This window comes from Hydractinia symbiolongicarpus, chromosome 15 (assembly GCF_029227915.1).
Source record: "Hydractinia symbiolongicarpus strain clone_291-10 chromosome 15, HSymV2.1, whole genome shotgun sequence".
NCBI lineage: Eukaryota > Metazoa > Cnidaria > Hydrozoa > Anthoathecata > Hydractiniidae > Hydractinia > Hydractinia symbiolongicarpus.
Window position 1 is genome coordinate 5,510,283 of NC_079889.1, and position 26,830 is coordinate 5,537,112.

Here is a 26,830-nt window from a genome sequence, read left to right on the forward strand (position 1 = left end):
ATGATTCCGTGTAAAAAACTATGAAGCACGTTTATGAAATAACAAAAAACTTATAGAAATTATTTTCTAACGAGAAAATTATACTTCTTCCTAAAAGCGACTTTCTACAGTATTATAAAAATGTGACAGTCGTCTTTTATTAGACTGGCTTCTTTCTTTTCTTTTTACCATCTGCTTTGTCGATTAATAGGCTAAAAGAACATACGGTTAGCTAATTGCGTAATTTAAAAGTTATAAAAAATTCTTGTTAAAATATATTCACAGCTAGTAATGTGTTTGGTCTTTACTGAAAGTTTGTTAATTTTTTGATTTAGTTGCGAACCTTATGCAAAGCTTGTGAGTATGTTATTATCCTTATCGCTTTTTTTAAAGAAAATGTTTTATTCCTTTTTTATTTCTTTAACGTCATATCTAATTTTTTTTTTATTCAATTGACGTAAAGTCGGATAGTGTAACTACATATATAGCGACACAATTTCAGTGAATTTATAGGGTCGACAAGGCTGCGAATAGTAAAATATGAACAACATGAAAACAATGGACAGAATAAAATCTTACATTTTTTTTCTGAAGTAAGAATAAGAATTAATTGTTGCAATTTTGCAAAATTTGCACCAAAATTTCTGATATATGTAGCTAAAGAATAAAGAAGAAAAACAAAAAATATTTAGCGATTCATAGACCAACTATGTATGTATTTTTAAATGATATATTTTGAGAATTATGTCCAATCATCAGATTAGCACTATAAAAACAAATAACAAATGTTTTAAAAATAGTTTTAAAAATATGCACAGCGTACAAGCATGGCACTCCACAAAATGTTCACACATAAAGTAAATTAGTTGGAAATTGGATTAATACATGCAAATCCCTAAAAGCAAAAGCGTTAAATTTTGACAACTAATGTGTGCATTTTATAAGTATTTTTTGGTCCTAAAGACAAAGCATCAATTACGAACTTTTGTGGCATTCTATCAATGTTGTAGCATATGACTGTAATAGAAACAACTATGGACATTAAACAACGGCCGTTCTTGTTCTTCAAATAATTGTAAAAATTTGTCATTAAATTTTTGAGTTTGTTTTTGACGCAGTAGTCGTAGATCGTATCGTGAGTGCAGTATAGTTAATGGGATGCATTTTATGGGTTAGTTCTGTTTTAATTTTTCTCGGGCTTCTGACAATTTCATCTTGTTTGATTTCGATCGTATCTAGCATAAAATATTTATCTGATTTTTTTTCTCTCCTTAAAAAGCGCGAAAGTTTGAGTCATTCCACATCAAAAGCTGTTTATGACGCGACATATTCTACGAAAGGTGTGCAAACAGAAAAGCTCACTTAGAAAACTGTTTAAAGGTTCAAACACACTAGCTACACGATTTTTGTCGAGCGTTTTTTTTTGTATTCACTTTTGACGGGAAAAAAAGTTGTGTAATCTTCGAAGAGGTTTTTTATGTTTTTTTTCTCTTTCCTTCTTTTCGCCTTTTTCTGTATGCTGGATTGGCTGATTTTTATATTATATCATATACGACACAATGGACAACATTTTTGTGGGTAAAAAAATAATGTGTACACAGTACAATATGCGTGTGTGGCAAAAATCATGCGACAAAGCGTAGTCATTGTGCCATTCGGCCTGAAGATGTCCGTTCTGATGTACGTATCCATTGCTGACATCAACTTATCGCTGGATTAATCGGGTGGCCATAGTCAATAAAAAAACCACTGTTTATTATAGTTACTTTAAACTTCATTTAACAGCTTTCTAGATCACATACTTGTGAAAAGATTGGTGGATAATTAACCATACTGGTTGAAATTGATGACGAGTGTTATTCTTTTTGCGGTTAGATACGTTTTTTATTGCTAAGAAGATAATAAATCCTGCCACAGAAGCCGAATGACAACGCAATGTTTGTACCACAGTGACGATGTTGTTGTTAAGGTATATTATCAGAAGAGTAACTGGGCAGTGTTAAAAAATGATATTAATAGTTTTTGTTTTATTTCGTAGATTTTATTGTATCGTGTTTTATGAGATGATTTTAAAAACGGTCTTTTATGACTCGTTCTTGTTTAAAGCGAGTCCATAGTTTTCTGCTTTCGAGTAGAATTTATTTTCTTACGCGCGAAATGAAATTTACAAAGTACCACGACATTTCTGCTGCAAACTAGAAATTGTTTCAAAATTTTAGGATTTTTATATAAAGAGAAAATGCAGGAAAATTGTGTTCGGAAAGAAAATTGCATTTTAAGCAAACATTGATTTTGCAGGATTTTTAAGCATAATGAAGGTCATCCAGATTTATATGCCTCAAACAAGTCCAGTATTCTTAGAGTTACTTTACATAAATTAACAGTTCAAAACTATAATGAGCCGTTGAAAGTCCTAAACAACCCAGTCGAAATAAGGTTAACTTTAGTCTTCATTTGCGTTAACAAACAACATTATTTTCAAACATATTATTTCAAGCATTTTTGGATACTTATATTAAATGATAATGAAGAAAGCATTTTAAACAATTTTGTAACATTGTTTTTTATCTTTATTATTTAGGTCACGAGCTGAAACCTATAATATTTAACTGGCAATTGTGTTAATTTACATAAAAGTGATAACCCTGTTAATTTTACATAATAAGGTAACAACAGCTCCGGCGTTCGTCTGACATGTTTCCTGGATTCAAGGTTGAGCTTGCATCCTTTGTAACTGTGGTAAACTCTATTATAGTCCTGTTTTCGGGTGTGGAAAATGTTAGTAAAATCTATGCATAGCATTGATTGAGAAATCATTATTTACATGAGAAACAAGGACCGAAAAAAAATTTAAAATATTGATTTTCGGTCCAATTTGATAATATTTTTGACAGTTACCTAAATCGCTTACGCTACCCTGCCAATTAGATTTAAGTTTCAATATCCAAACTTTGCAAATTACTTTTTTAAGAGGTCGAATAATCAGTTCGTATCGTATGTTGACGTTCTATTTCTGTGTGACCATGGCAACCTATTTGCAACTGCGTCTCAAGTATTTAACAATCTATTTCATAAACGCAACCTACTCTGTCTTTTGTTTGTGTTTCTTTCGACATATTGTACAGCATGGTTTATTTTACTAAAAAATCAACAAATGATTCGATGGTTTGTAGCTTACATTTCATCTTTAAAATTTATTTATTTTTTGTTATTGTTTCAAAGATTCACCACCTATGCACAGATTGGTGTAGTTTTCATTCTCGGTGGAAGCCTTTAAGGTCAAGGTCTTTAAACAAAACAGTCTCATCAGCAAGAATTTCTAAATTTAGAATTAATAGTTGGAAAACTTGAGCATTACCCAACCCCTCCACTCTTGTTTTCTCTGAGTTCTACCACCACTTTTGACGCCATTTGAAAGAGAAGAAGATGGAGGATTGAAAGAAACCATTATCACATAACTATTTGATCGGCCCGTGGAAATATTTATTTTAAAAGAAATAGAAATTTAAAGAAAGAAATTTTGATGATGTCAGCAACATTTTTCTCTGAAGAATTTTGTTTAACAGTTGCTTCCATCGAGTAGAGCTTACAGTGCTTATCAAAAAAAAATATAACACTAACACCTTTGTATTCTAATAAAAAGATACGCGTGGCCCTATTCCGTTCAAAATGGTTGTGACGCAGCTTTATTTTCCGCAGAGTAAGTTAATTACGTCATTCAAACAGGCGGATAAAAGTGCGCAAAATACCGATGGGAAAAATATGTAAGAAGGGAAGAATCTGAGGACAGGCAATCCCATGGATTGCTTCACGGTTCAACAACTAATCAGTAATAATGATAACTCTATTGGCGTCAATCTAATGCGTTGACGTCATGACGTAACGTTAAAAAAATAACGGTTGACTACCTGATAAAAGGACTGATTTTACTTTGCCTATTACAGACGACTCGGTTGCTTAGCGCATTATTTTAATAGTAGTGGTTGGTCCGTGGCATAATCCACAAGAATTGGCCCGTGGTACATATTTTCCACGTAGGAATTTTGCGCATGCTGGTTCGGATTTAAGTCGTAACAATGCAATAATTACTCTGTGAAAGCTCCGTAGCACTTTGAAACCTTGCATTTTTTACTGCGTTCCAACAGTCTAAGGCACTAAAGATCGAAGCGAAACGACGGGCAAGTCCGTATAAATTTAAGTGATGTTTTCAAACAAACAAAGAAATACAAACAGAAGAAGAGAAAATGCTTTCTCATGCAGCTGTATTTGTTTCTGTTATTCTGAACGTTGATTTTTATCTTTTATTTTCATACTTCATTTTAATATACTTAGTGCAAAGATGAACTTTATAAAGTTATTTCTATCAACAATAAATAATTTATTATTGACATATATTTAAATTCATATTTTTTATTTCGTAGGATAGAAACCTGATTTCTTTTTCCGACTTTCTAATACTACACTTACACTTGAGCATTTTTACAGATTCAAAGAAAGTATCCTAATTGAAACAACTCTGGAAAAAACTTTTTTGGGGGACTTTTTGGTTTTATTTTTTAATCGTTTTCATTCCGAATCCGAATAAAAATGCAAAATGTTGTGCCAACGTAACCCGTATTTTTTTAGTTACTATTTTTAATACATTGACTTATGAATCCAGATAAATTTCTCTAGATGTGAACGCAGTATAAAACATGCCCAAATATATGTATAACGACTGGTGACGAAGGTGCTAGATATTTTTTCACTTTATATTTGCATGGAGTAAAAAGAACGCAAAACACAACAACATAAAGGAATTGGTAAGGTGAAAAATAAAAATAAATAGCGAAGACAATCACTAGCATAGATATATTGAAATTGTGCTGGTAAACCTTTGACATTATTTTTGGGTGGGTAAGTTCTAGTTCTATTTTGCTCAATACTACATACACACGATAACTTAGATGTATTTCAAGTCCCATATCACATCTCCGAGTGAAAGTGCAAGGGTTCAAAATCTTTATGCCTTTTGTTTTGCTGGAAATCTCATCTTACTAATTCTGCTAGTTTGAATTTGTTTTGGAAAATGTATCTAAGCCATAAACAAAAGCATGATAACTACGGCTGACATTAATTCGATTTTATAGTTTTTTCTAAACAGAAAAAAATCACGCAGGAACATAAGGCTTTTGCAATGCCTTGTGTCTAAAGACATTTACAAAAAATAACGATTTCTGGTTGTTTTCCAAGAACGCGTTCTGTAAATAGCTTTGCTTCTGAAATTCGTCATTCTTCTAAAAAAATTGCTATACAATTTACAGTCTAAGCATTTTCTTATCCATTACGAGTTTCATAGCTCGTAAATAGAGCTAGGGGAATTACTGTTGTCGTGGGTAACACGTATTGTTTAGTAAAGAAAAGTTGTGAGCATTCCCCTGTAAAACAAGTCCTTTCTTGCTTTGACTTTATATAATCTTATATTTGAGTGGTACTACCATTATTAAGTGGTGCTACCATTTTTAAGTGGTACTGCTAGCCTTTGTTTGTGGCACATTTACATATGGATAAAATGTTTGATGCAAAAATTACAGAGAATCAAATGTTCCCTTGTAGCTGGCTAGCTGACGAACTGGCTACACGTTTTTTTTATATAAGAATACTTATCTTAAAAGACACAAAATGTTCATAAATTGTTCCTAATTTTTTTTCTCATTTTATCATTTTTCTTAGTTTAATTTTAGTACTTCTTGGTTTTGACAAAGCCTTATGTTCTTAAAATTTCCTTAATTTTCGACCTCTGAAGCCGTGTGTCCAAAATCGTTCTTATAAAAAACAAGCATATAGTGCACAAGTCCAACATGGCACATGGCATCATTTTTTTTTCAAAGTTTTTAATCAAGGTTTTAACTCCTTTATCTTTTTATTTGCAATTTAGGATGCATTAAGTATTTATTTTAAAAATTATTCTTTCCTTTTCGAAAAATGTTGATGGAAAGTCGATTTTTTTAAATATGTATTTGGAAATGGATTTAGTTAAAAGTCTGTTTCCATTCCACTTTTCTTTTATAAGAACGCTAAGGCAAGCCTCAAAGTGTTTTTAAAGTTCTTTAATTTTCTGCCTTATAACATCTGTTGTTCCAGGTACTTCGGCGATACTTGCTACTTACACAAGTATAAAAGTAAAAAATTGACAACAATGATTGATAATTTACTAATTTGTAGCTATTTTTCATCTTTCGTTTTTTTAAATTCGTAATGTTTTGTTTCTTTTTTCATGGAAACATATGTAGTCAAGCTTTACAAAACCTTATAATTCACCTTAAACAACTTTGTCGGTTTTTATGTTCTAATACACTTGGTTCTGATGAAAAAAAAAGTTTCTGGTTTGGTAACCTGCATGGGGATTGTTCGGGGCAATTATCCAGGGAGGGGGAGGATAAGGGGAATTAGCTGCGAAAATTATCCAGCAAAAATTTTTCTGGAACTTTCAATGAATATGTCTTTCACAATCTACGTTCATCGTGTATGGATAGCGAGGCATGTAATAATCTGTTCCACTGCGTTTTGCTGTTATTTTTTTTTTAGTTTGAGAAATATGAAGTCCTTTTAAGTGCTCTGCTACAGCCCAGACCTGCGTAGTATGAAACTCCGTAATTTCGAGCCTTAATATTTTAATAAACTACATCTTTTTCTTCATATCTTTCGTCAATAAGAGTTTATAAGAACGTTGCGGCTGAGATTTTACTAAAAAGAACAAATCAAGAACCTACTCAGCCTAACTTTCTTTAAAGATGAAGAACATTGTAATGTGATAGAGTTGCTAAAAAAAATTATTCTTAACAGTAACAAGCGTTTTTCACCATGCGTTTCTTCAATTCCATTAACCCTATTTAGACCGGACATTTTGTGGTTCCAATATAGCCGGGGGATGGGGCTGAAAGTCCTTTCTCTTTCGAAACTGACGAAAGAGTCGTTGTATTGCCACAAAACAGGACAAACATTGTTAGCACATTGGAGAAAAAACTGGGGGAAATTTGGATGACGTCATTCAGGTCAAGATGACGTAATCTTATGTTTCTGAACTTGAGAAAGGGTTAAACATTTGGTAATAGAGTGCAAAATTACTTGATAGAAACATAAATAACGGTAATGTATTACTTTTGAACAGCTGATAAGGTTATTTGAAGAAAATAATTTCTGACCACCTGTTAGCTGATGAGTCGCAATGACAACAAACGTGACTTTATATCAATTTGTTTCATTATTCTGAAGCTAACCACGAAATTCCAACCCCTAAAACAATTATAACAAAAAATAGGGAGATGAGGGGAAGGTCTTTTTTAGTCACTGCCGCTACTCTAACAACAACAACAGCAACAAACCTGAAGAAACGAAGAAATAAAGAGACAGTGCCAATATAAAAAATCTCTACTACTTAACAACTAGCTGCGATTATTTGTTTATAAAAAACGTGTATCTATAAACACTACTTTTTGTGAAACACAGCCGTATCTAACATCTGCGATAAAAATTACATAGGTAGAACAATACTTAGTAAAGGCTGGTTTTCACTGGAACGCTTTGTTAAAAAAAATTCAGTTTACAAATTATTTGAATTGTTTTTGATTGTGATAAAAAAACCACGTAGAATTCCACAAATTTGATTAGTGAAAAGTTAAGCTGCCATGGGAAACTTTTTAACCGGTGTAAGCAGAGCCTAACAAGAAATTGTAAACAAATCAAAATTCTTTTATTCTTTACTTTTTTACTTGAAGTACAACTTTTTTTAATCGTTCACACAAAGGCACACAATATGTTTTTTCTAATACAAGAAAAAAAAATTATCTTACGGCTTTTCATCTTCCCTTAAATTCGTCTATTCTTTTTATCATTTATATTTTCGTCTTTAGATCTACGTGCAATATAACACTTTAGGCAACAAAATCTGTGCTTTAGATAACATAGAAAAAGGTGTTACACATTGCATTTCTTCGAAAAGAACATAATGTGAAAAAAAAGAGGAAGAAAAGACATAATCATCTAGAGGTAAGATTTTTAAATTAAAAGTGTAAATGTGGTTCCAGTTCAAAAAGCACCATAATTTTTATGTTTACCACAGTAAGATAATTGGACAACTTAAAAGAAAAAAAAGACTTACTCGGTAATATTGGTTCGTTATGCATTCTGTGATATCTTGACGTGCTTGTCCCACGTGACGCTTGACGTGCTTGTTTCACGTGACGCTTGACGTGCTTGTTTTAGGTGACACTTGAGGTGCTTGTTTCAGGTGTGACACTTGACGTGCTTGTTTCTGGTGACGCTTGACGTGCTTGTTTCACGTGACGCTTGACGTGCTTGTTTTAGGTGACACTTGAGGTGCTTGTTTCAGGTGTGACACTTGACGTGCTTGTTTCAGGTGACACTTGAAGTGCTTGTTTCGGGTGACACTTGAAGTTTTTTTCAAATTATTAACATCACAATTTCTTATTGCGAAGCAATTTAGCTTCGCGAGCAAAGCGAGCGAAGCGAAATTGTGGAGCACGTTTGCTACACGCGAGGTATACCAAGAGAATTATTGAGATTCTCTTAAAATCAGCGTAAAGAAATAGGACTGATATTTTTGCACATAAATCTAGGGTATTTTTTTTTCTAATAAAACAAATAAGTTCGGACCGAGGGGTTAAAGTATAAGTCTAGTAAAAAATGCAATAAGTACGGCTCGTACCCCCCCCCCACCCCCGGATTTTGACCCCCCCGCCTTTCGGTCCAGATTATACGTCCGCCGAACTTGAACACACAAAGAGAAATATGCTGTGAACAAGAAACGGTAGTCGGCATTTTAGACACGTATATTTTACAGACCTAAAATATGCCTTATTTCTTTGTATTATAGCTAATCATTGTATAAATAATTAATTAATTATTTTGCAATTCTGCTTCTAATACTAATATAGTTGTATTTTAATGAAACATAATAGTATTAAAACGGTTTTCTTCTTTTGAAAAAATTTAGTGCTAGTCCTGTTTCTAATCGACTTTACTTGTGTATTTTAAGGTTTTTTGTTGCTGTGCTTTTTCTGGAGATTTTAGTTGGATTGGAAAGCTCCTGTGTAAGCTACCCTTTTGTAAAGAAATATTGAAGTAATTTGTACAATTATAACGCGCCGAGCTGTGTTTTATTTTATTGTTTCTAAGAAGATGTAAGAATACAATATTATCAATTTTAATTGGTTTTATCCAAATCAAGGTAAGGCTTAATTACACGAAAGGTAGCTACCTAGAGCTCTGTTTTGTATAAAAGAATTAAAAGTAATTTGTAGAATACATATGGAGAAGCTGTATTACTACCTGACTGATACCAAGATATAGGAAAACCTGTAGCTAGGGCGCAGACAAAACAAATAGCTCTGGGTGCTAGAGTGAGCCGACCAACTGTTTTTTATCACAGTTTTTTATTTATTATATATAATTAACCTGTTAGCTACAGTAATTAAAAAAAATATCCACTTTTGCTATGAAACCAACAGCAATGTAATTGTCAATAGGAATTAGTTGTCCGTACACCCTCCCTGAGAACAAGGTTTAAAACGACATTAAAACATTAAAACTGTCATTAAACAGAACTCCAAGGATGCTCAAGCCGCACACGTCCTCTAAACGGCGTGGGCATCTTCGAAACTGCTTATAAGCTGCATACGCCGTAAAACATGCAGGCGTTTTTGGGCAAGTTTGGCGTTTTGAAAAAAATTCAAGTATTCACCCGAAAAAACCCGCATAGACCATAAAATAAACAATGTGGTAGCAAAGTTCCTAAAAAAACTGTTTTTGATGGTTTTTGATAAAATTTACTTGATAAATAACTTTTAAACTTTATTAACTCCTTTCTCTTAAAGCACCTTTTTCCAACTATCGTCCACAAGGTATGTTACAAGGAATTGAATTTTGGAAATGCTCCAGGCAAGTTCGGGAAAGTGCTGGCGGTTTGGAAGACAACTGCTAACTTAATTCGGAAAGTTCCCCGAACTCGCCCTTATATGTGTGGGCGTTTGCAGCTTATTGACACCCTCTTATTTTAGAATATTCTCAGGAATAATAGACCAAGAGAAATTACATCACAGTTTCTTGTCCACCGCCCACGTGTGTTTGAGAACAACCCACATAAAAAAGTTCGTTATTTTTTAAATTATTTGTGTAAATATTACTATTTTATTCACGATAAACCATTTGTCAGTCATTTTATTCGTCCAACAAAGAATCCTATCCAAGGTGCTTTTCTATTAGTGCTAAATTTAATAATTGACATGATTCAGCATAGTTTTTAAAAGGGTCTGATTGCAAAATATGATTGCCAAAGTTCAGCACTTGTAATATTTGTGTATTTGTGTACTCAGCTTCTAAAACACACACAAGAGACATTATAATTACCTCTGGGTGATTACATTAATGTTGGTTGAAAAAAAATCTGAATGATGAGAAGCATATGTTTTTAAATGGGTCTAGGACAATAAACTTATTTAATTTCTCTTGGCCTTGCATCAATCAAATTCTGAAAAAATAAACACTTTTAAAATGATTTTGTCAGATTTGGAAACTGTTGGTACGGTTGGAACTTTGCATATAAAATTAGTAAAGTTGCCGGAGTGTTTAGTTTTTTTCTTTTATACTTTTCCGAATTAGCCTTAATTATTTATGAGATGAAAAACAGCGTTTTCAATTCCATTGACTTGGCCATCCCTTAAAGGCACTGGAAGCTTCACTATAAGAAAATGTTTTCTTTTTCTTTTAGATTGTGTACAATGGGAGTGAGTGATGTAATCTTCCAATGCGTGTGGTGAAAAGAAGGCGAAACCGTTGTTGTTTTTCTGCCCAAAATTGAAGCTATTTAATAAATCTTGATAAAGTTAAAAAACTGTTTTGATTTGTTTGTTTTTGTTTTAATTTCCCGTGAGTTTCGTTCAAGCAGATTCTGTGGCTTCTAGTGCCGGTATTTTTACGTGAAAAAAATACTGTTTTGTTGTAAGGTCATTTACGAAATCGTTAACGTTAGGACCAACTTCTGCGGGTTGTACCACTCGATGTATTACATATCTTTCGGAATACTGCTAAAAGTGTAATTTTGTATTGCGCTCTTTACTTTTATCATTCTGTAGGAAAAGGCGGTACAAAATTTTAACACGCGTTATTCGTTTGTGTTAGTTTCGCGTAATCTAATTTTCTCGCACATTTTGAAAAGAATATCCCACGCACATCAAATACTCGCGCAGTCTCTTCGCAAAAAAAAACTGTTTTTGCGCAACGAATTGTTCGGCAGAGCGTTCATTTCCCTACCTCGTCCCCAGGGTTCTTCTACGCTATGATATTCAATTTTGATGTATTTCGGAAGATGTTAGCGCCAAAGAAACAAGAAGCGCTAGGGACAAAGTATTGGATAGTTTAATTTTGCTTGCAACTCGCGAAATGCTTCGCAAACTTTTTTTTAATTTCTAGTTGATGATTCACAGATGGTGATAAAAATTAAATTTCAAAATTGAAAATTGAAAAGCTAAATAGATCTGTTTTGTTTACTAATTATGCAGATTTTAACACACGAGTTTTTTGAATTAAAAATACATTTTCTAAATTTTAAAGTGTAAGTATATACTTTAGAAAAATATCCACTATGTTGCGTCTTTCTTATGAGTTGAAAAAAATGTTTTCCTGCCAACTGAAAAACTGGATGGCCGAATGTATTGTATTTACTGAAGTCTGGAAGCTTATAAAAAATGTTTTGGTAACTCTTTGGTATAGAAATTGTAATTTTAAACTCTTCAAATTTCTCTACGTTTTGATTAATCGTCAAGAGCATATTGTATATATAATTTATTTTTTTGAATCATTACTTTTATATTCTAAACATGACACATATTTATAGCAGTTTTTTAAAACTGAAATGTACATATCCTGTATAAACATTTTGATAAATAAATAAAATATAATAAACAATTTCAGCGAAATAAAAAGAAGAGCGTGACCACTTTCCTGTATCAATACTCAGTTTATTTAAAAAAAAATTGTATTGCAACACAGCATGACAAGTCGTCATGGCAGCAATATTTTGGCTTTTGTTTTCTTATCCACACACACAAATTCATTTTAACAAGTTTGAGAAAATAGTTTGTTCAGCATTTACCTTTTTTACAGTTACTATGTTGATATCAATAATCATAACACTGGTAAAAGAGAATTAAAAGCAGCAGAAATTGAAAATGTACAATAACTTTTCATTAATCGAAATAATAAAAAATTTCCAAAAAAGCAAAAAACAAAATTTAAAATTTGGGAAAAAGCTTTTTAGAAAAAATTCATCTTCTGCCCTACGATAAAACAAAAAAAACATTGTGACCATGTGGCTAACATCATATGTATTTCTTAAGTTCTAGTATTATTCGCCTAGTCATTTCTATGTTGTGCTATAAGTGCTAATTAAATTTTGTTAAAACTATCTACTCCACTTAATGCAATCAAATTCTTTTCACCAAAATACATTGACAGCCAGAGCAGGTTTATCTGCGATTTTAAACATACCATTTGTGGAACTAACCGTCTTAACTATTTCTCGAAATCGCAAAACAGCATCGTTTGGCCAGTACTCTGGAAAAGTTTTACTTTCGCAAAGAGTAGGCAAAGCAAACAACTTTCAAAATACTGCACTTTCCACAATATCCGCATATTATGATGCAATCCGTAACGCAGCCCGGAAAGGTCTGAAAAATTGGGGAATTATGGCGTGCTGAGATAAGCAAAAGTTAGTACAGCTTAGGAACTTGAATCTAGCCAAATATTCTAATTCCGCTATAAAAACAATGACAATTTGCCTTTTACAGGTTTGAAGTGCGTGCTGCTTGCTACTTGCTATAGAAACTACGTTCCTCAATTAATTTTGATTGCGATCTTCAAAAATCCTCCCTCTTTTCATTAATTTATATCCTACGTTGTTGGCTCATAAATAGTTAAAATAATGAATTAAATCAGAAAATTTTGTGGTACATTTTTGTTTCAACGCATTGAACATAAATCATTCACTTATCTTCGCAATCTTACTTTAATTTTTTGGGGAAGTAGCTACTAAAATTAATTGTGCCAGCTGTTTAACTGTAATTCGAAGTTGGCAATTGGTGGACTGTTTATTCAAATTTATTCTGTTATTTATTCTATTATTATTATTGTTCTATTATTCTGTTTATTCTGCTACATATTTGTCATTAAAGGACAGAACAGAAAATTACTGCATAGAAACTTTTTAAAGCTTATTTTATGTTGTCATTTGTTTATAATTTTTGCTGCCAGTATTCCCTTCTTGACCCTAATTACCATTTGATTTGCATGCAATTGGTACGAGCTTGTTGGTATAAAAGATGGTGAGCAAATTCATAAAAGATCTAAAAATCGAAGGTGATATAATGACCAGCTAATAATCTTCATAGGAAAACTAGATAAGAATTCTAACTACAGTGAGAATTTTTTTCAAAGAGAATTGAACTTTTGCTTTGATTAATTCGAATTAGAAAGAGCCGACTGTATTTAGCCTTTGACCTTACCAATGATCTAATCTAGTCGAATATACAAAAAAACTTGATTTCTTGCTAGCTGTTTCTTCCAGTAACACAACAAAAGAGTGTAATTTTTAAACAACATCAATGATTTATAAGTATAAATTTTTTGCAAAACAACACATTGAGTTTTATACAGTCGGCTCCTTTCTCGTTCTTATTAGAAGGAAGGACTGGAAATTAACTTTTATACAAGAAAAATTAACAATAGTCGAAAAAACAAGAACTACATGATATATTTTGAAATATTGAACAAAAGAGGGTGTAGAATTTCTCGATTACTATTTTTCGTTTGACTGAAACAAACTTGTCTACAAACGCTCAGATGTCGCTTCACATCACTTCACCATTCTTTAATAAGGTTTTGTTTATGTTTTCAGGTGCAGTAACTTTCATTAAAGATGGCAATGAGCACAGGTAAGTAGTTCTCTGCAAATTGTAATATTTTTTGATTCACGAAAGAATGAAAATAATCTCTGAAATTAATTTTTTATTGTAACGTGAACTTATTGTAACGTAAAAAATAAGGTTGCACCCGAAAAAAAAAACAATAAAAGTGATATACACCTTTCCTGAATTAGTTTCCTTTGATGTGCTGCTGCTATTTTTAACTTTGTCAAACAAAATAAATGTGATTATCAAAATGCTCACCTGAAACTTGATAAAATGTGAAATCTTTAGATTCATACAGCAAAAAAACAACCAGTTAAAACAATTTTTTTAATTTTGTACTAATCGGCCTCTGCTTGAAACAGAATCTTATTAGTACAAATTGAAAATTAAGAAGACTTTGACCATAACATTAACACCACCAAACAGCACTTTCACATGTCGGATTAAATTGCAAATTTATAGACACACTAATTTAATGATGCTGAATATGATCTATACATCTCATTAGGGAAACGTGTATTGCATGTGTTTATGGAGGGACTGAGTTTTATAAATTCGTTTTAGTGCCTATCAGCAACGAATGATGAGAAGTTTCAGTTTCAAATAAAAGTTAATATACGCAAACTGCTAAACGTTTTGTAACGTGGGTGTTATAAAAGTTTCAAATCATTATCAAATACTCTAATAACTCGATATATGAAGTTTCGGTTGATTTAATTTAAGGTTGAGCAAAGCTTCTTCTGTTTTTTTTTCTAAGCGATAGGCGTAATATTATATTTTTTTTCGACTGTGTTTTAATAGATTTTTATCCATTTGCTGTTGTCGGTTATGCCCGCTTTTAATCATTTGTTTGTTTTACGTACATGCATTTTATTATAATCTTCAACAAGTCATTTGCATTTTGTTTCTATGTTTGAAATTTGTTTTTATTTTATGTTGAAAAACGTGCTGCTAATTTGGTACTTGTAAATGAGTTGACATAATAGCAAATGTTATTCGTTAGTTCTTCGTTTATTGGATAGTTTTCCACTTCTTCTCGTGTCTTTTACCCAAAAGACTTGTTTTCATTTGTGGCGAAAAAACTAGCACATTGTTCTTTTTGTTATTTGGCATGACCGTAGATAGTGCTGCCAATTCTTGGAAAGGAAACCTGAGAAATATAAAAGCAAATTGAAAATTTTTTAACTTGCTATAATTGTTTAATTTAAGTGAACTTTTTTGTGAGTGATCATTTTTTTAAAAAGACCAAGTGACGTTTATGACACTTTGGCTATACACAGTAAAAGAACAACAATACTATACAACATCGTTCGGGATAAACGGATGTGTATCAGTAAATGTTACCAACGTCGTTTTTTTTGTTTTAGGTGAATTTTATGGCATTGCTTCACTGTTGGTTGTATTGATACTCCTACTTATTATATCATACTTAGTATGGTACTACTACTGGAGACGGAAAAGACGTGGTGGGGGTTTCGAAAAACTATCAACACTACCTGACAAACATCAAGTTGTGAATAAAACTCCAACCATACAATTAAATACATTAGAGTTTACTTTGCCACAGAGCATACATAAACGTCCCACAACCCACTTAGAGGGTTGTGACGGCGGGTTTAATTATCATGTTGATGAGCAAGTAGCCAAATTTAAAGCATCCAAACAAAGACATCTATCAGAACCTGCCAAAAAAGAATCCGGAGTGAAAACTAGTTATGGATTTCTAAAACCAGAATTGTACAATGATGTTGACAGCGACTACGATTTGGATGAAGATTTACCTCCAGGTAATATTGGCAGAGTGTGGTTTAATTTAGAGTATGACGCCGAATCCGAAAAACTCATAGTTACAGTTGAAAAAATACGAAATTTACCAGGTAGGCAACAACGCGGAAGTTTATCACTGGCTGCTGGAAGTTCTTGTGATCCGTTTATGAGATTATATCTGTTACCGGACGAAAAGAGATATTTACAATCTAAGATGAAAAGGAAGACGAAGAATCCGAATTTCAACGAAACATTTATGTTCACGATGTCTTACAATCTGTTGATCGAAAGAACATTACGCATCACCATATTTGATGTTGACCGCTTTATGCGCCAGACTATTATTGGTCATGTTTTATATCCACTTGGTGAACTTGATATAACGTCGTTGACTAAAGAATGGAAGGACGTCGAGAAATCATCTCAGGTGAGATTTTTGTGATTAAATGTAATAAAGTTATTTTGAGATATTGCCTTGTACCAAACGCCTTCTTTTTTCGTGACGTAATTTAATATATATTTCATTTTTTATTAATATTTTGTTTTATTTACTTATTTTATAGATAGCCAATAACGAAGGCCGCTTGCAAATTGGATTGACCCACTTACCAGCTTTAAATCGTGTAGCTGTAAATATAATTCGGGGTCAGAAAATTGGAAATGATGAATATCCGATTCCCGGTAAGTTTGTTCAAGGAAAAAGAATATTTACACAGGTGTAGTTATTCTTGATCTTAAATTCATATATGTCAATTTTAGTTTTTTTATAATTTTTCATGTGGCTTACCATGTTCGAATCTTCGTTCTTTTCCATCCCTGTTATAACGATTGCGGGGATTATCTTAAAATAGAGAAAGTTGGAAAATTGAAACAACAGAGTAATTTCGTTATATTTTTAACACGTGTCTTTGATTTTTATCAACATTTGTTTGTTTATGTCCATGAACTTTTATTATAATTAGTGAATGCAATGAATATATTTCCCCATACCTTTAAATTTATTTAGATTCGTATGTTAAAGTGACATATTCCGTGCTGAACAAGGTGCACAAAATTAAGAAAACCAGTACACAAAAACATAGTACTGAACCTTTTTACAACCAAACTTTTGAGTTTAAAATCGATCAACCTGGCATGGAGATGGCTTGTTTAAACTTTGAAGTCTTTCATAGCACTACGGGTGTGAAAAATGATAAACCATTAGGAACGTTTCTGATTGGTGGACCCATGTGTGCACGTGGTAGGGAGTTGGAACATTGGTCAAACATGACGATCAAACCACAAGCAGTCGTAAAAGAGTGGCATAATGTAAAAATATAATTATTATTTTTTGTATGTGTACATAGAAAAAAAGAATAAATTTTGATGTTCTTCACTTTAAGAATTCCCCGTAATAGAAGACCAAATTTGTAGTAGTTAGATCAATTTTTTTTCGCTACTGGATTTCTGCAGGGTTTTTTCTTCAACACAATATTGATACTCAGCAAAGGTCTATTTTTTAATTTTGCAATTGACGAAGGTTTGTCTTAACCACAAATCAAATATGTTACATAATTCATACACTTCACCAGGTAAACGTTTTAAAAATTAGCACACGTCCTTAGAATCACATCCTTAAGCTAGTCTTTTGTGTTTTCAAGCCTGAGAGTAAAACAAGACTGGAGTGATCATATATTCCTAGAGTGCTTTTTTTCAAAAACATTCTTAAACATAATTTAAAGTCCAGCATACCTTTAACCTGTCTGTTGTGTAGGGTACATAGGAGGACGCCAAAAAAATAATTTTATTAAAGAATATAAAGAGAGGATGTAATTTTAGTACATATAATTAGAAATATCTATAATATGTAGAAAGTTTTAAAATACAATAATAATCGCATGTAATGACAATTTTTATAACGAAAGTTCGTCACTAAAAAAACACACGAATGTCATTCCAACAAACGATTCACTGTTTTTTCTTGCTTTCTTGATTGAGTTGACTAAATATCCCTGTTTTTTTATCTATTGGTGTTTTTGTAAGTTTTTATATGCAAGTAAAGAGCTTTCAAGTGCAATATTCTGTTATCTCTTTTAAATCGCAACCTTTGTTGACACAACATTCATCAAGAAAATAAATATCGCTGCTAGAAGATGACTGATGATAAGTTAAACCGTGTGATAGATCTGGCTTGACGACACCACGTCGGAGTTTCAAAAATTCGGTTGCTTTTTTTTCGTGAATAGTAAAATCTAAAAAAAACACAATCTTGTTAATAAAAACTTGTTAATAAATAATAAATAAAAGCCTAGTAGTGGAGTATAATTTGGGATTCTGAAATTGAGAAATCTCAAACGAACACACTCAACACATGCGACACTGTGCTTCAAGATTTTAAAATCAATGCACTAGAGAAAGCTACGCATGGGTTTCTTTTTTGCATGATATAAATAAATTTTGCAGAGATAAGCTAGTACTTATAACATGATGACATGATAGTTGAGACTAATGAGGAAGTTATAATAAATTATCTGCTGATTACAACAAAAAATCCGAAAAATTTACGCAGGCAGTTGTTGACTCAAAGCTCAACAATTCAATGTTCGCATACGAGAGTACCCACTGTGAAGTAGCAAAACTTACCTTTTATCGCAGTTCTTCTATTGTGATTATCCTGACCCTTGCACAAGTGAAACAATAACAAGGTGAAATACTTGTGTGTGCACACTGGTATTGCACTTATTCGCCTTCTTCCATTCATGTTAGTGTTCGTAGAGCTTTTTTTTATCTCTTGTTCCCTCATTATATAACAACTGTATACATTTAGTAATAACATTGTCGCGACTAGAATAACTCGGGTAAATCGATTGCCAGCCTGCCACATGATGATCTAATTAACAATATTTATTCAAGCATTACTTTTTTGTAGTAGCCACAATCATTATTTTCATTTTTTGATGTTATATATATTCGAAACTGTGCTAAGTTTCTTAAAAGCGTACGTACCTTATGTTCTGTTTCCCGCAGTTTCAATAATAGCTGTTAAAAAGTTGTTTTATAGGTTCACGCGTTTTCGTTAAGTTGTTGTCACTTTTATAACCGCATTGATTAAATAAACAAGCGTTGCAGCTTAACGCAAAGCTCATTTCTTCCTCTCAAAAATCTCCTCCACAGGTGTTATTAACTTCACATTTCACCTACTGACGTCAGTCGTTTTAGGGGATACTCAAGCCTTCGATATATTTTCTTAATAACGGAATGAGCATAAATTTCCGCATGTACATGTTAAAAGAAATGATAAAATAGTTCGATGGCTTCACGTCATCATTTTTCAAAATTCTTGATCTTTACCCAACATTATTTGCTCAAGAGCAAAACTGTGAACAAAAACCATAACAATTTAGAATTGGTACAGAAAAAGTAATATTTACATTTGCAAAGAATTATAGAAATATTTAGTTTTAACAAGTCGTAGTACTTATGAATTTCCAAAAAATCCACGCATTTTAAAAATATGGTGTTATGTCGCACATTCTCTATTCGGCATAATACTTTATTGAACTTTATTGTATTGACTCTGACATATCTTATTTAGTTAAGATTTACGTTATGTTAAGCAAGCACGTCTCTTTTCTTCTCTCTGCCAACCCATGCAACATAATAATTGGCGACGAGAATTTTGTGAGGGAAAAAGATGGCAAAGCTTATGCAAAATATACCCTTCGTGGAACCGTTTACAATCGATAAAGCAGTCACAACAAATTTAGACAAGAAATAGCAATCATACTTAGAAGAATTTGAATTATTCATAACAGCATCTGGCGTGAGTGAACAAAAACAAAAAATCGCACTTCTGCTTCACCTTGGTGGTAGAGACTTACGAGAAGTCTACAAAACAGTAAAACAAGAAAACGACTCGTAAAATGAACTCAAAGAAAAATTAACGACGGTTTTTAATCCGAAGAAAAATATAACATACGAACGATTCGTATTTAAAAGTGCAACACAACGGGTAAGTGAGCTTGCTCGTCGTACATAACAAGGCTTAAGACTCTCGCAGACACATGCTCATTCAATGATCAATCCATAAACGAAATACGCGACCATTTTATTTTTACATGTCAATTAAAAAGTTTAAAGAAGAAATTACTTCAAGAAGAAAATCTTACGTTAGAAAAACCATTAGAAATTAGTCGGAATCTAGAAATATCGCAGAAACAAGCAGCCGAAATTGCTACAACAAAGTCGTCGTCAAGTTCAACTGAAGACAAACAAGTGAGCAAAGTTTATCGTAGTAACGAACATTATAAACCCCAGCAAAAACGACACGACGATCGAAATCGTAGTAACCATAGCAACAAGTATTGTTATAAATGTGGAGAACACTTTACACCGAATCATCAAAAGACGTGTTATGCTATTGGTAAGAAATGTTTAAATTGTGGTAAATCGAATCATTTATCAACAGTTTGCAGAAATAAATCAACCAAATATGATGGTAAAAATCGCCGTATTCGAAAAGTCGAAGAAGAAACCCACAGTGATAATTCTGAAGATGACCTAGGTCAAGCCAACCTCGTCCCCAGGCCCATTTTTCTCTTTCTGACAACCTCGGACGGCGAGAAGAAATGACCCTGGGCCACACTAGTCAGTTCCGAGATCTGATTGGTTTCTCAAGTTTCCGTTAATTATGAAGATAAATTAATTTATGCGTAAAAGAATGAATAATAACAGAAAAACAATAATGGCGGCTAAGTTTATGTGCGAAAGGGAAAAATAAAATATTTGGCATTGTTAGTATAGCTTAACGTGCAAACAAAATTAAATAGCTTTTAGTTGTACTCAGAGGCTGTTAAAGTAAGCTTCTGTTTTTTTTTTTGCAGTGCAGTTGAGGAGGTAGCTAGCTACACTAGACTAGAAAGCTAGCTATGCTAGCTTTTGTGCACAGAGTGTAGTAAAAAACACAATGAAGGTTTCTTTGAAGACATGTTTGGCAGCTATCTAGCTAGCTCGAATACAACACAAGGTATATGCAGGTATACACAACTAATCCTATTTCTCCTGAACAGACCTTCTTTTACACTCTAGTAATATTCTTTCGAGGCAAAACACATAAACAAAAAAAATCATATGCTGCTGATTTGGTTGAAAAAGATTAAAAACTGGATTAAGAAGTTCATACCATTTAATTAACTAAATAGTTATACGCTTAATTAAATCGATTTTACAGATTAAATAACAATTTTCTCTGACTGCATGAAATGCAACATCCTATGTTTTATGACTTTTAAACTCTTAGTAAAGCAACAAACATAACTTTATTGAAAAAAGTCAATTGGTTTGACCATAGCGGCCATTTAGTTGTAAATGAGTTTCCAGGGACTCGTTTCGTGAAAACCGAAACTGTAACATGATAAAAAAGAAGGATGACTTGTTAGGAGATGCGTTTAGGCTGGTCTGATGGGATTAGCATAAAAAATGATTCTGTAATAGCAAGCAGGGCAATAAGATTTTTTTAGAGACAATTATAAATTTTGACCTAACAATTGTAAAAATACAATTTTATTTAGCTGCATAGCTATGCACGTTACGACGATAAGCGACAAAAGGAGCCAGTTATTATATACGTCAAAACGTATGTATCTGACACATGGTTACGTTGATGATGGTTGATGACTCAATACTAGTATAATATATAGCTGCACCACCTCACTATAATGCCGGCGTGATAAAGCCTCAACTTAGGTTTATAGAGGTTCACGTCAGCAATAAGTCACCCGCAAGACAAAAATGGAATTAGAAAGACTGCATGTGTCTAAAAATAATACTAAAAACTAACTAGCTAGCCTTGTGGTAGAGCGTTCGCTTGCAGTGCGGAAGGTTTTGGGTTCAAACCCCAGCCGAATCATGTCAGATACTACAAAAGTGTGAATCTATCCTTTTTGCTTAGCGTTCAGCATGAGAATAGGATTGATATCTTAGGCGGTTGTCTAGTTTAGTGATTGCTGTGCTTGCAAGACTTTCGTAGCTCAAATGGCTTTAAATGCGCTAGGACCCCCTTCGCAGGACCCTTGTTGATAGCAGTACCAACAGGAACTGAAGAGGCTATCCTGGGTAAATACATCCTCGTCCCCAGGGTCTTGTGGCCCCTGAGCCGTTATTTCGGAGTGGCCAACAATGACCCTGGAACAGGCTGGTCATGTGATACAAAAATGCCCAGATATACTGGGCATTTTTGAAATTCCAGAGATAATGAGATGCAAATTTGACGCTCGTCTCAAGCTTTAACAGAGACGCATTAATACAAGCGAGATAGGAGATAGTCAAAAGATGGATGTGTTGAAACGTTTGGATTTTGTATTTAATATGCACGAAGGTTTTCCTTCTCACTGCCTTAAGCCTAAACAAGTTCAATGTTTTGAAGCTCTTTTAAAGGGCAGGGATGTTGTAGCTGTCCTTCCTACGGGTTATGGAAAGTCGTTAATTTTTCAACTTCTTCCTGACGTTATACCACAAAAAAGTACAAGGAATATCGTTATTGTGGTGTGTCTTTTATCTTCAATTATAGAAGACCAAGTGCAGTTTTTAAACAGTGTTGGTAATTCAGCAATGTCACTTCATTGCAATAATAGTTCCACAAGCTCTTATGAAAGTTTGTTTGCCGAAATGAAAACTCATGAAGAAATCAATATATCAAAAAAGGTGCAAGAAGGGGATATAAATCTACTCTTCGCTCATCCAGAGGCAATACTTTCCGAGCAAGGCAGAAATTTATTAAAGTCAACTGTGTATCAAGATAATGTTGTTGGAATTGTTATTGACGAGGCCCATTGTGTAGAATTTTGGTAAGTATATATATACTGTTTTTTTCTTCTCATATATATATTTAAGAACAAGTTAGCTACATCTTAGAAACATTTTTGACTAAGTTAAAGTAATTTACAATGTTATGACTAGCTATGTGTACTGTATTGTGGAAAACCTAAAGTAGATAAGCTACCTGCAACTCTGCAGTTCGGGTGCAAGTCCTGATTGGGTTTTTGTACAATAGCTGGTTATGTCATTAAATTACCTCGAATAGCTAGCTATACATATGGAGTCAAAAAAAACTATTCATTTCATTTTGATTTTACGTTTCGATTATTTCTTTGTCAGGTTGACAAAGAAAATAATTAATAAAAAATATATAACAAAATAAATTAATAAGATGCTGCTCTAAAAAGGACTATGTACTTTTATATAAAAAAAAAATTAACCAATAAAATATCTAAATATACATTTCAGGGGAGAAGAATTTAGAAAAGATTTTAAAGAACTTTCCACAGTGCGCACTTATTTTCCAAAAGCATCTATGTTAGCCCTTACTGCAACTGCCTCACCTCATCATATAACAAGTTTAGTGAAGTCATTGAATATGTCAACAGCAAAAGTTATCAGAGTAAATCCCAACCGCAAAAACATATTTCTTGACAAAAAGATCCGCAAAAGTAATGCTTCTGGATTCGAAAGCTATGAGAATATATTGTTACCTATAGCAAATTCATTAAATTCAGTAAGAGAACAATTTTCAATGACAATCATTTATATGAAATTAAAATATTGTGGTCTTGCCTTTAATCTATTTGAAAGAATTTTAAGCACATTTCAATACGTGGGATTTGAAAAAACACCATCTAGTCGTTTGTTTTGTCAATACCATGCACCGCAGACAAAAGCTATGAAACAAATTATCATAAAGGAAATTTCTAAGAAGAACTCACGGATCAGAGTTATCTTTGCTACCACTGCGCTCGGAATGGGTGGTAATATTCCACATGTAGAAAATGTTTACCACTTTACCCCACCCAGCAATCTTGAAGCTTATGTTCAAGAAATAGAACGAGCTGGCAGAAGTGAGCAACCTGCAACAGCTATTTTGTTTTACAATAATTCCGATGTTTTGGCAAATAAAACAAATGTGGATAAAAATATGAAATTGTACTGCCAGACATCAACTTGCCTAAGGGAGCATATTCAAAAACATTTTGGTTCCAAGCACGAACTTCAAGAAAAATGTTGTTCAATCTGTGAAAAAGTGGAATTGGTAGAAAAACCAACCACTGTAAGAACTCGTTTAACAGCAAAATTAAGAAATGAATTAAATAAGGAACTATGTATGGCCCTATCCAACATTAGTGAAGAAAATTCGATATTTTTGTTTGGGACTCCCAAAGAGCTTGCCGCTGACATTTGTTACACAAGCTCACAATCAAACACAGGTGCCCCTGATTTATCCATGTTAGATGAGAACATTGCTAAAGAAGTTCAAAATATTTTGTCAAAGTATTTTTAAGAAAATACATATACACTTTGTTTCATAAAAATAACAAAAGTCTTCCTACAGAGGTCAGTAAAGTATTATATTGTTTAAAGAAGAGTATGACCAGCCTTTTATATCTATGCTTTATGAAAAGAGTGTATATATTTTTTTTCTTGATACTAGTTTCACGCAACAAACTGTCCAAAAATTTGAAATAAAAACATATATATAGAGAGTAAAAGTTTAGTAAAATATATAAAGTAGAAAAAAACCCATCCAAAACCATCACAAATAACTTATATACTTCTAATTTTCTGGTAGTTCACTTAGATGTTTTTTAATCCATTTTTGATGTTCCATGATCATGTGACCAGCCTGTTCCAGGGCCTTTTCGCCGCTATCAGCTTTATCAACAAGGCAAAATGCCCTGGGAACGAGGTTGGGGTAAATAATTTCAATAATAAAATAAGAAGGGGCATCTTCAGTAATTCTAATCACAAAACCCTCTGAGAATTCTGTGGCTTGGAAGCTAGCTAAAAGTACTTTCACTTTTAACTATAATATGAAATAAAGATAGCTAAAAATCATAATTAAAAAAGTGTATAGCTAGCTACCATGGTTTGCACAACCTTTATAGCTACAAAAGCACGTCTTGGACCTTTGCTAGCTAGCTAGCTATAGATGGCTGAAAACTTTAAAATAAATATATATTTAAAATTTGTATGTAGCCAAAAAAAGCGATGGCAACACTGCAATCATGTTTTCTCGAAGCAAAAACTCAAAACACTTTAACTAACTTGTTTCTGATTAAAAATAAAACTCTATCCATGATTTCGATTTAAGATTGTTTTGCATAAATTATAGCAATACGGTGTTCTCGCGGTCCGCATCCAATTCTTAACAAAATGACCAAATTTTGAATAAATTAAAAATCAGCACGAATCGTACTGATTTTAACCAGCCTGGCACAGGGTCATTTCTTTGCGCCGTCTCGGATATCAAAAAAGCGAAAAATTGCCCTGGGAACGAGGTTGAGGTCAAGCATTTGCTGTTTTATTTTCTGTCAATCATAGTTATGAAGAAGCATCGAAGCGTAAGAAAACAAAGATTGTGCCGAAGGTTAATGACGTAAATACAAATGTTATTATCGACAGTGGCGCTGATATAAATATAATCGATAGAAATACTTTCAATAATATTCAAAAGACCTGTAAACCTATTTAATTAAAACGTGCGAAAAAGAATATATTTCCGTATGGTGTACGAAAACCACTGAAAATGCTTGGTTTCTTTCATCCAACTTTTCAGAAAGTGAATTCACTATTGTTACCGCCCTTGTTTACGTAATCGATAAAGAATCAGCTGGTAATCTGATTGGCTACTCAACAGCCAATGATTTAAAGTTGCTTCAAATTAACAATGTCAATAACGTATCAGCCAATTAAAAAATTAAAGATAACGCCTTCCAAAATCTACCGAACGATTATCGAAAAATCTGCGAAAAATTCCAATGTTTATATCATGGAAAAGGAAAATTTTTAAATTATAAATGTAAACTAAAAATCGACGAAAATGTCCGTCCTATCCAACAACGACTTCGACGTCAACAGTATCAACTTCGCAAACCTATCAAAGAAAAGCTCGAATCGATGGAAAAAGATGGTTTAATAAGCAAAGTCGATTCACCTCAAGAATGGTTAAGTAATATTGTCGTTACACCGAAATCAAATGGTGATATCCGAATATGTCTCGACGCTCGTAAGATCAACAAAGCTATCTTACGACAAAAATATCCAATTCCTACAGTTGATTCGCTTATCGACGAAATCGGAGATTCAAACGTGTTTAGTAAAATAGACTTACGTGAAGCGTATACTCAGATCGAGTTAGATGAAGAATAAAGTAAATTAACAAGTTTTATTACAGACGAAGGTGTTTACAAGTTCAATCGTTTAATATATGGAATTAATGATGCCGGCGATATATTTCAACAATGTTTGCAATCAAAAATCAGTGATTTACATGGAGTCAAGTGCATCAGCGACGGCATCATAGTCTACTCGAAAAACATCCATAAACACAAAGAACTATTAAGTAAATTGTTTAAACGTTTGAAAGCTCATGGGTTTAAAGTAAATGGTAGTAAATGCTTAATTGGTAAAAGTACTATATCATTTTTTGGTATTATTTTATCATCAAGTGGTATCCGTCCAGACCCAGAAAAAGTCCAGTGCTTATCAAATGCAAACGCACCAACAAACGTAATTGAGTTAAAATCATTTTTAGGACTCTGTACTTACATGAGCCGCTTTATTTAGAACTTTTCCGAGAAAACTACCCCTCTTCGCGAATTGGTAAAGAAAGATGTAAAATTTACATGGACAGATCGCCATGAACAGGCATTTTAAATGTTAAAATCTGAGCTAACTTCTAATACCGTTGTATCCTTTTTCGATCCCCGTAAACCGATAACATTGTGGGTCGATGCTAGCAATTATGCTATTGGTGGTATTCTTTTACAACCGGATGACGAAGGACATCCAAAACCTGTCTGTTACACCTCTCGTGCATTATCTCAAACTGAACAAAAATATTCAGTTACTGAAAAAGAAAGTTTAGCCGTATTCCACGCTGTTTCAAAATGGCACGTTTATTTATATCATGCAAACATAACATAACAAATTATACATTACAAATGAATATGTAAATTTTATTACAAATAATTCCGTACCACACTCTATGTCGTTAAATAAAATACGCACAACCTCAGAAAATGATGACGAAATTCAAGAAATACGTAAAGCACTTACATCCGACAATTGGTCCTCGTTACAAAAATATG

The 26,830-nt window shown here is 32.9% G+C and overlaps 3 protein-coding genes across 4 annotated transcripts; 2 read left to right on the top strand and 1 right to left on the bottom strand.

The window, feature by feature from the left end:
- Positions 1 to 3,521: 3,521 nt before the first annotated feature.
- On the top strand, positions 3,522 to 17,356 carry LOC130628781 (synaptotagmin-15-like). Of its 2 annotated transcripts, XM_057441789.1 has the most exons (6): positions 3,522 to 4,875; positions 7,872 to 8,007; positions 13,931 to 13,967; positions 15,311 to 16,137; positions 16,274 to 16,391; positions 16,717 to 17,356. In XM_057441789.1, the coding sequence occupies exons 3-6, from the start codon at positions 13,952 to 13,954 to the stop codon at positions 17,028 to 17,030; spliced, it is 1,275 nt and encodes a 424-aa protein (XP_057297772.1). In that variant the 5' UTR covers positions 3,522 to 4,875; positions 7,872 to 8,007; positions 13,931 to 13,951; the 3' UTR covers positions 17,031 to 17,356. The 2 variants fall into 2 exon arrangements, with proteins under 2 accessions (XP_057297772.1, XP_057297771.1); XM_057441788.1 differs by having other exon boundaries at positions 3,522 to 8,007.
- A 163-nt stretch (positions 17,357 to 17,519) lies between these two features.
- LOC130628782 (uncharacterized) lies at positions 17,520 to 18,851 on the bottom strand. Its single transcript, XM_057441791.1, has 3 exons — positions 18,696 to 18,851; positions 18,333 to 18,579; positions 17,520 to 17,941 (listed from the first exon to the last, which is right to left on the bottom strand). Exons 2-3 carry the CDS (start codon positions 18,571 to 18,573, stop codon positions 17,757 to 17,759), a joined length of 426 nt encoding a protein of 141 aa, XP_057297774.1. The 5' UTR covers positions 18,574 to 18,579; positions 18,696 to 18,851; the 3' UTR covers positions 17,520 to 17,756.
- A 3,168-nt stretch (positions 18,852 to 22,019) lies between these two features.
- LOC130628651 (uncharacterized) lies at positions 22,020 to 25,889 on the top strand. The gene is made up of 5 exons (XM_057441633.1): positions 22,020 to 22,534; positions 22,974 to 24,011; positions 25,062 to 25,141; positions 25,297 to 25,353; positions 25,444 to 25,889. Exons 1-5 carry the CDS (start codon positions 22,020 to 22,022, stop codon positions 25,887 to 25,889), a joined length of 2,136 nt encoding a protein of 711 aa, XP_057297616.1.
- The last annotated feature ends 941 nt before the right edge of the window (positions 25,890 to 26,830 follow it).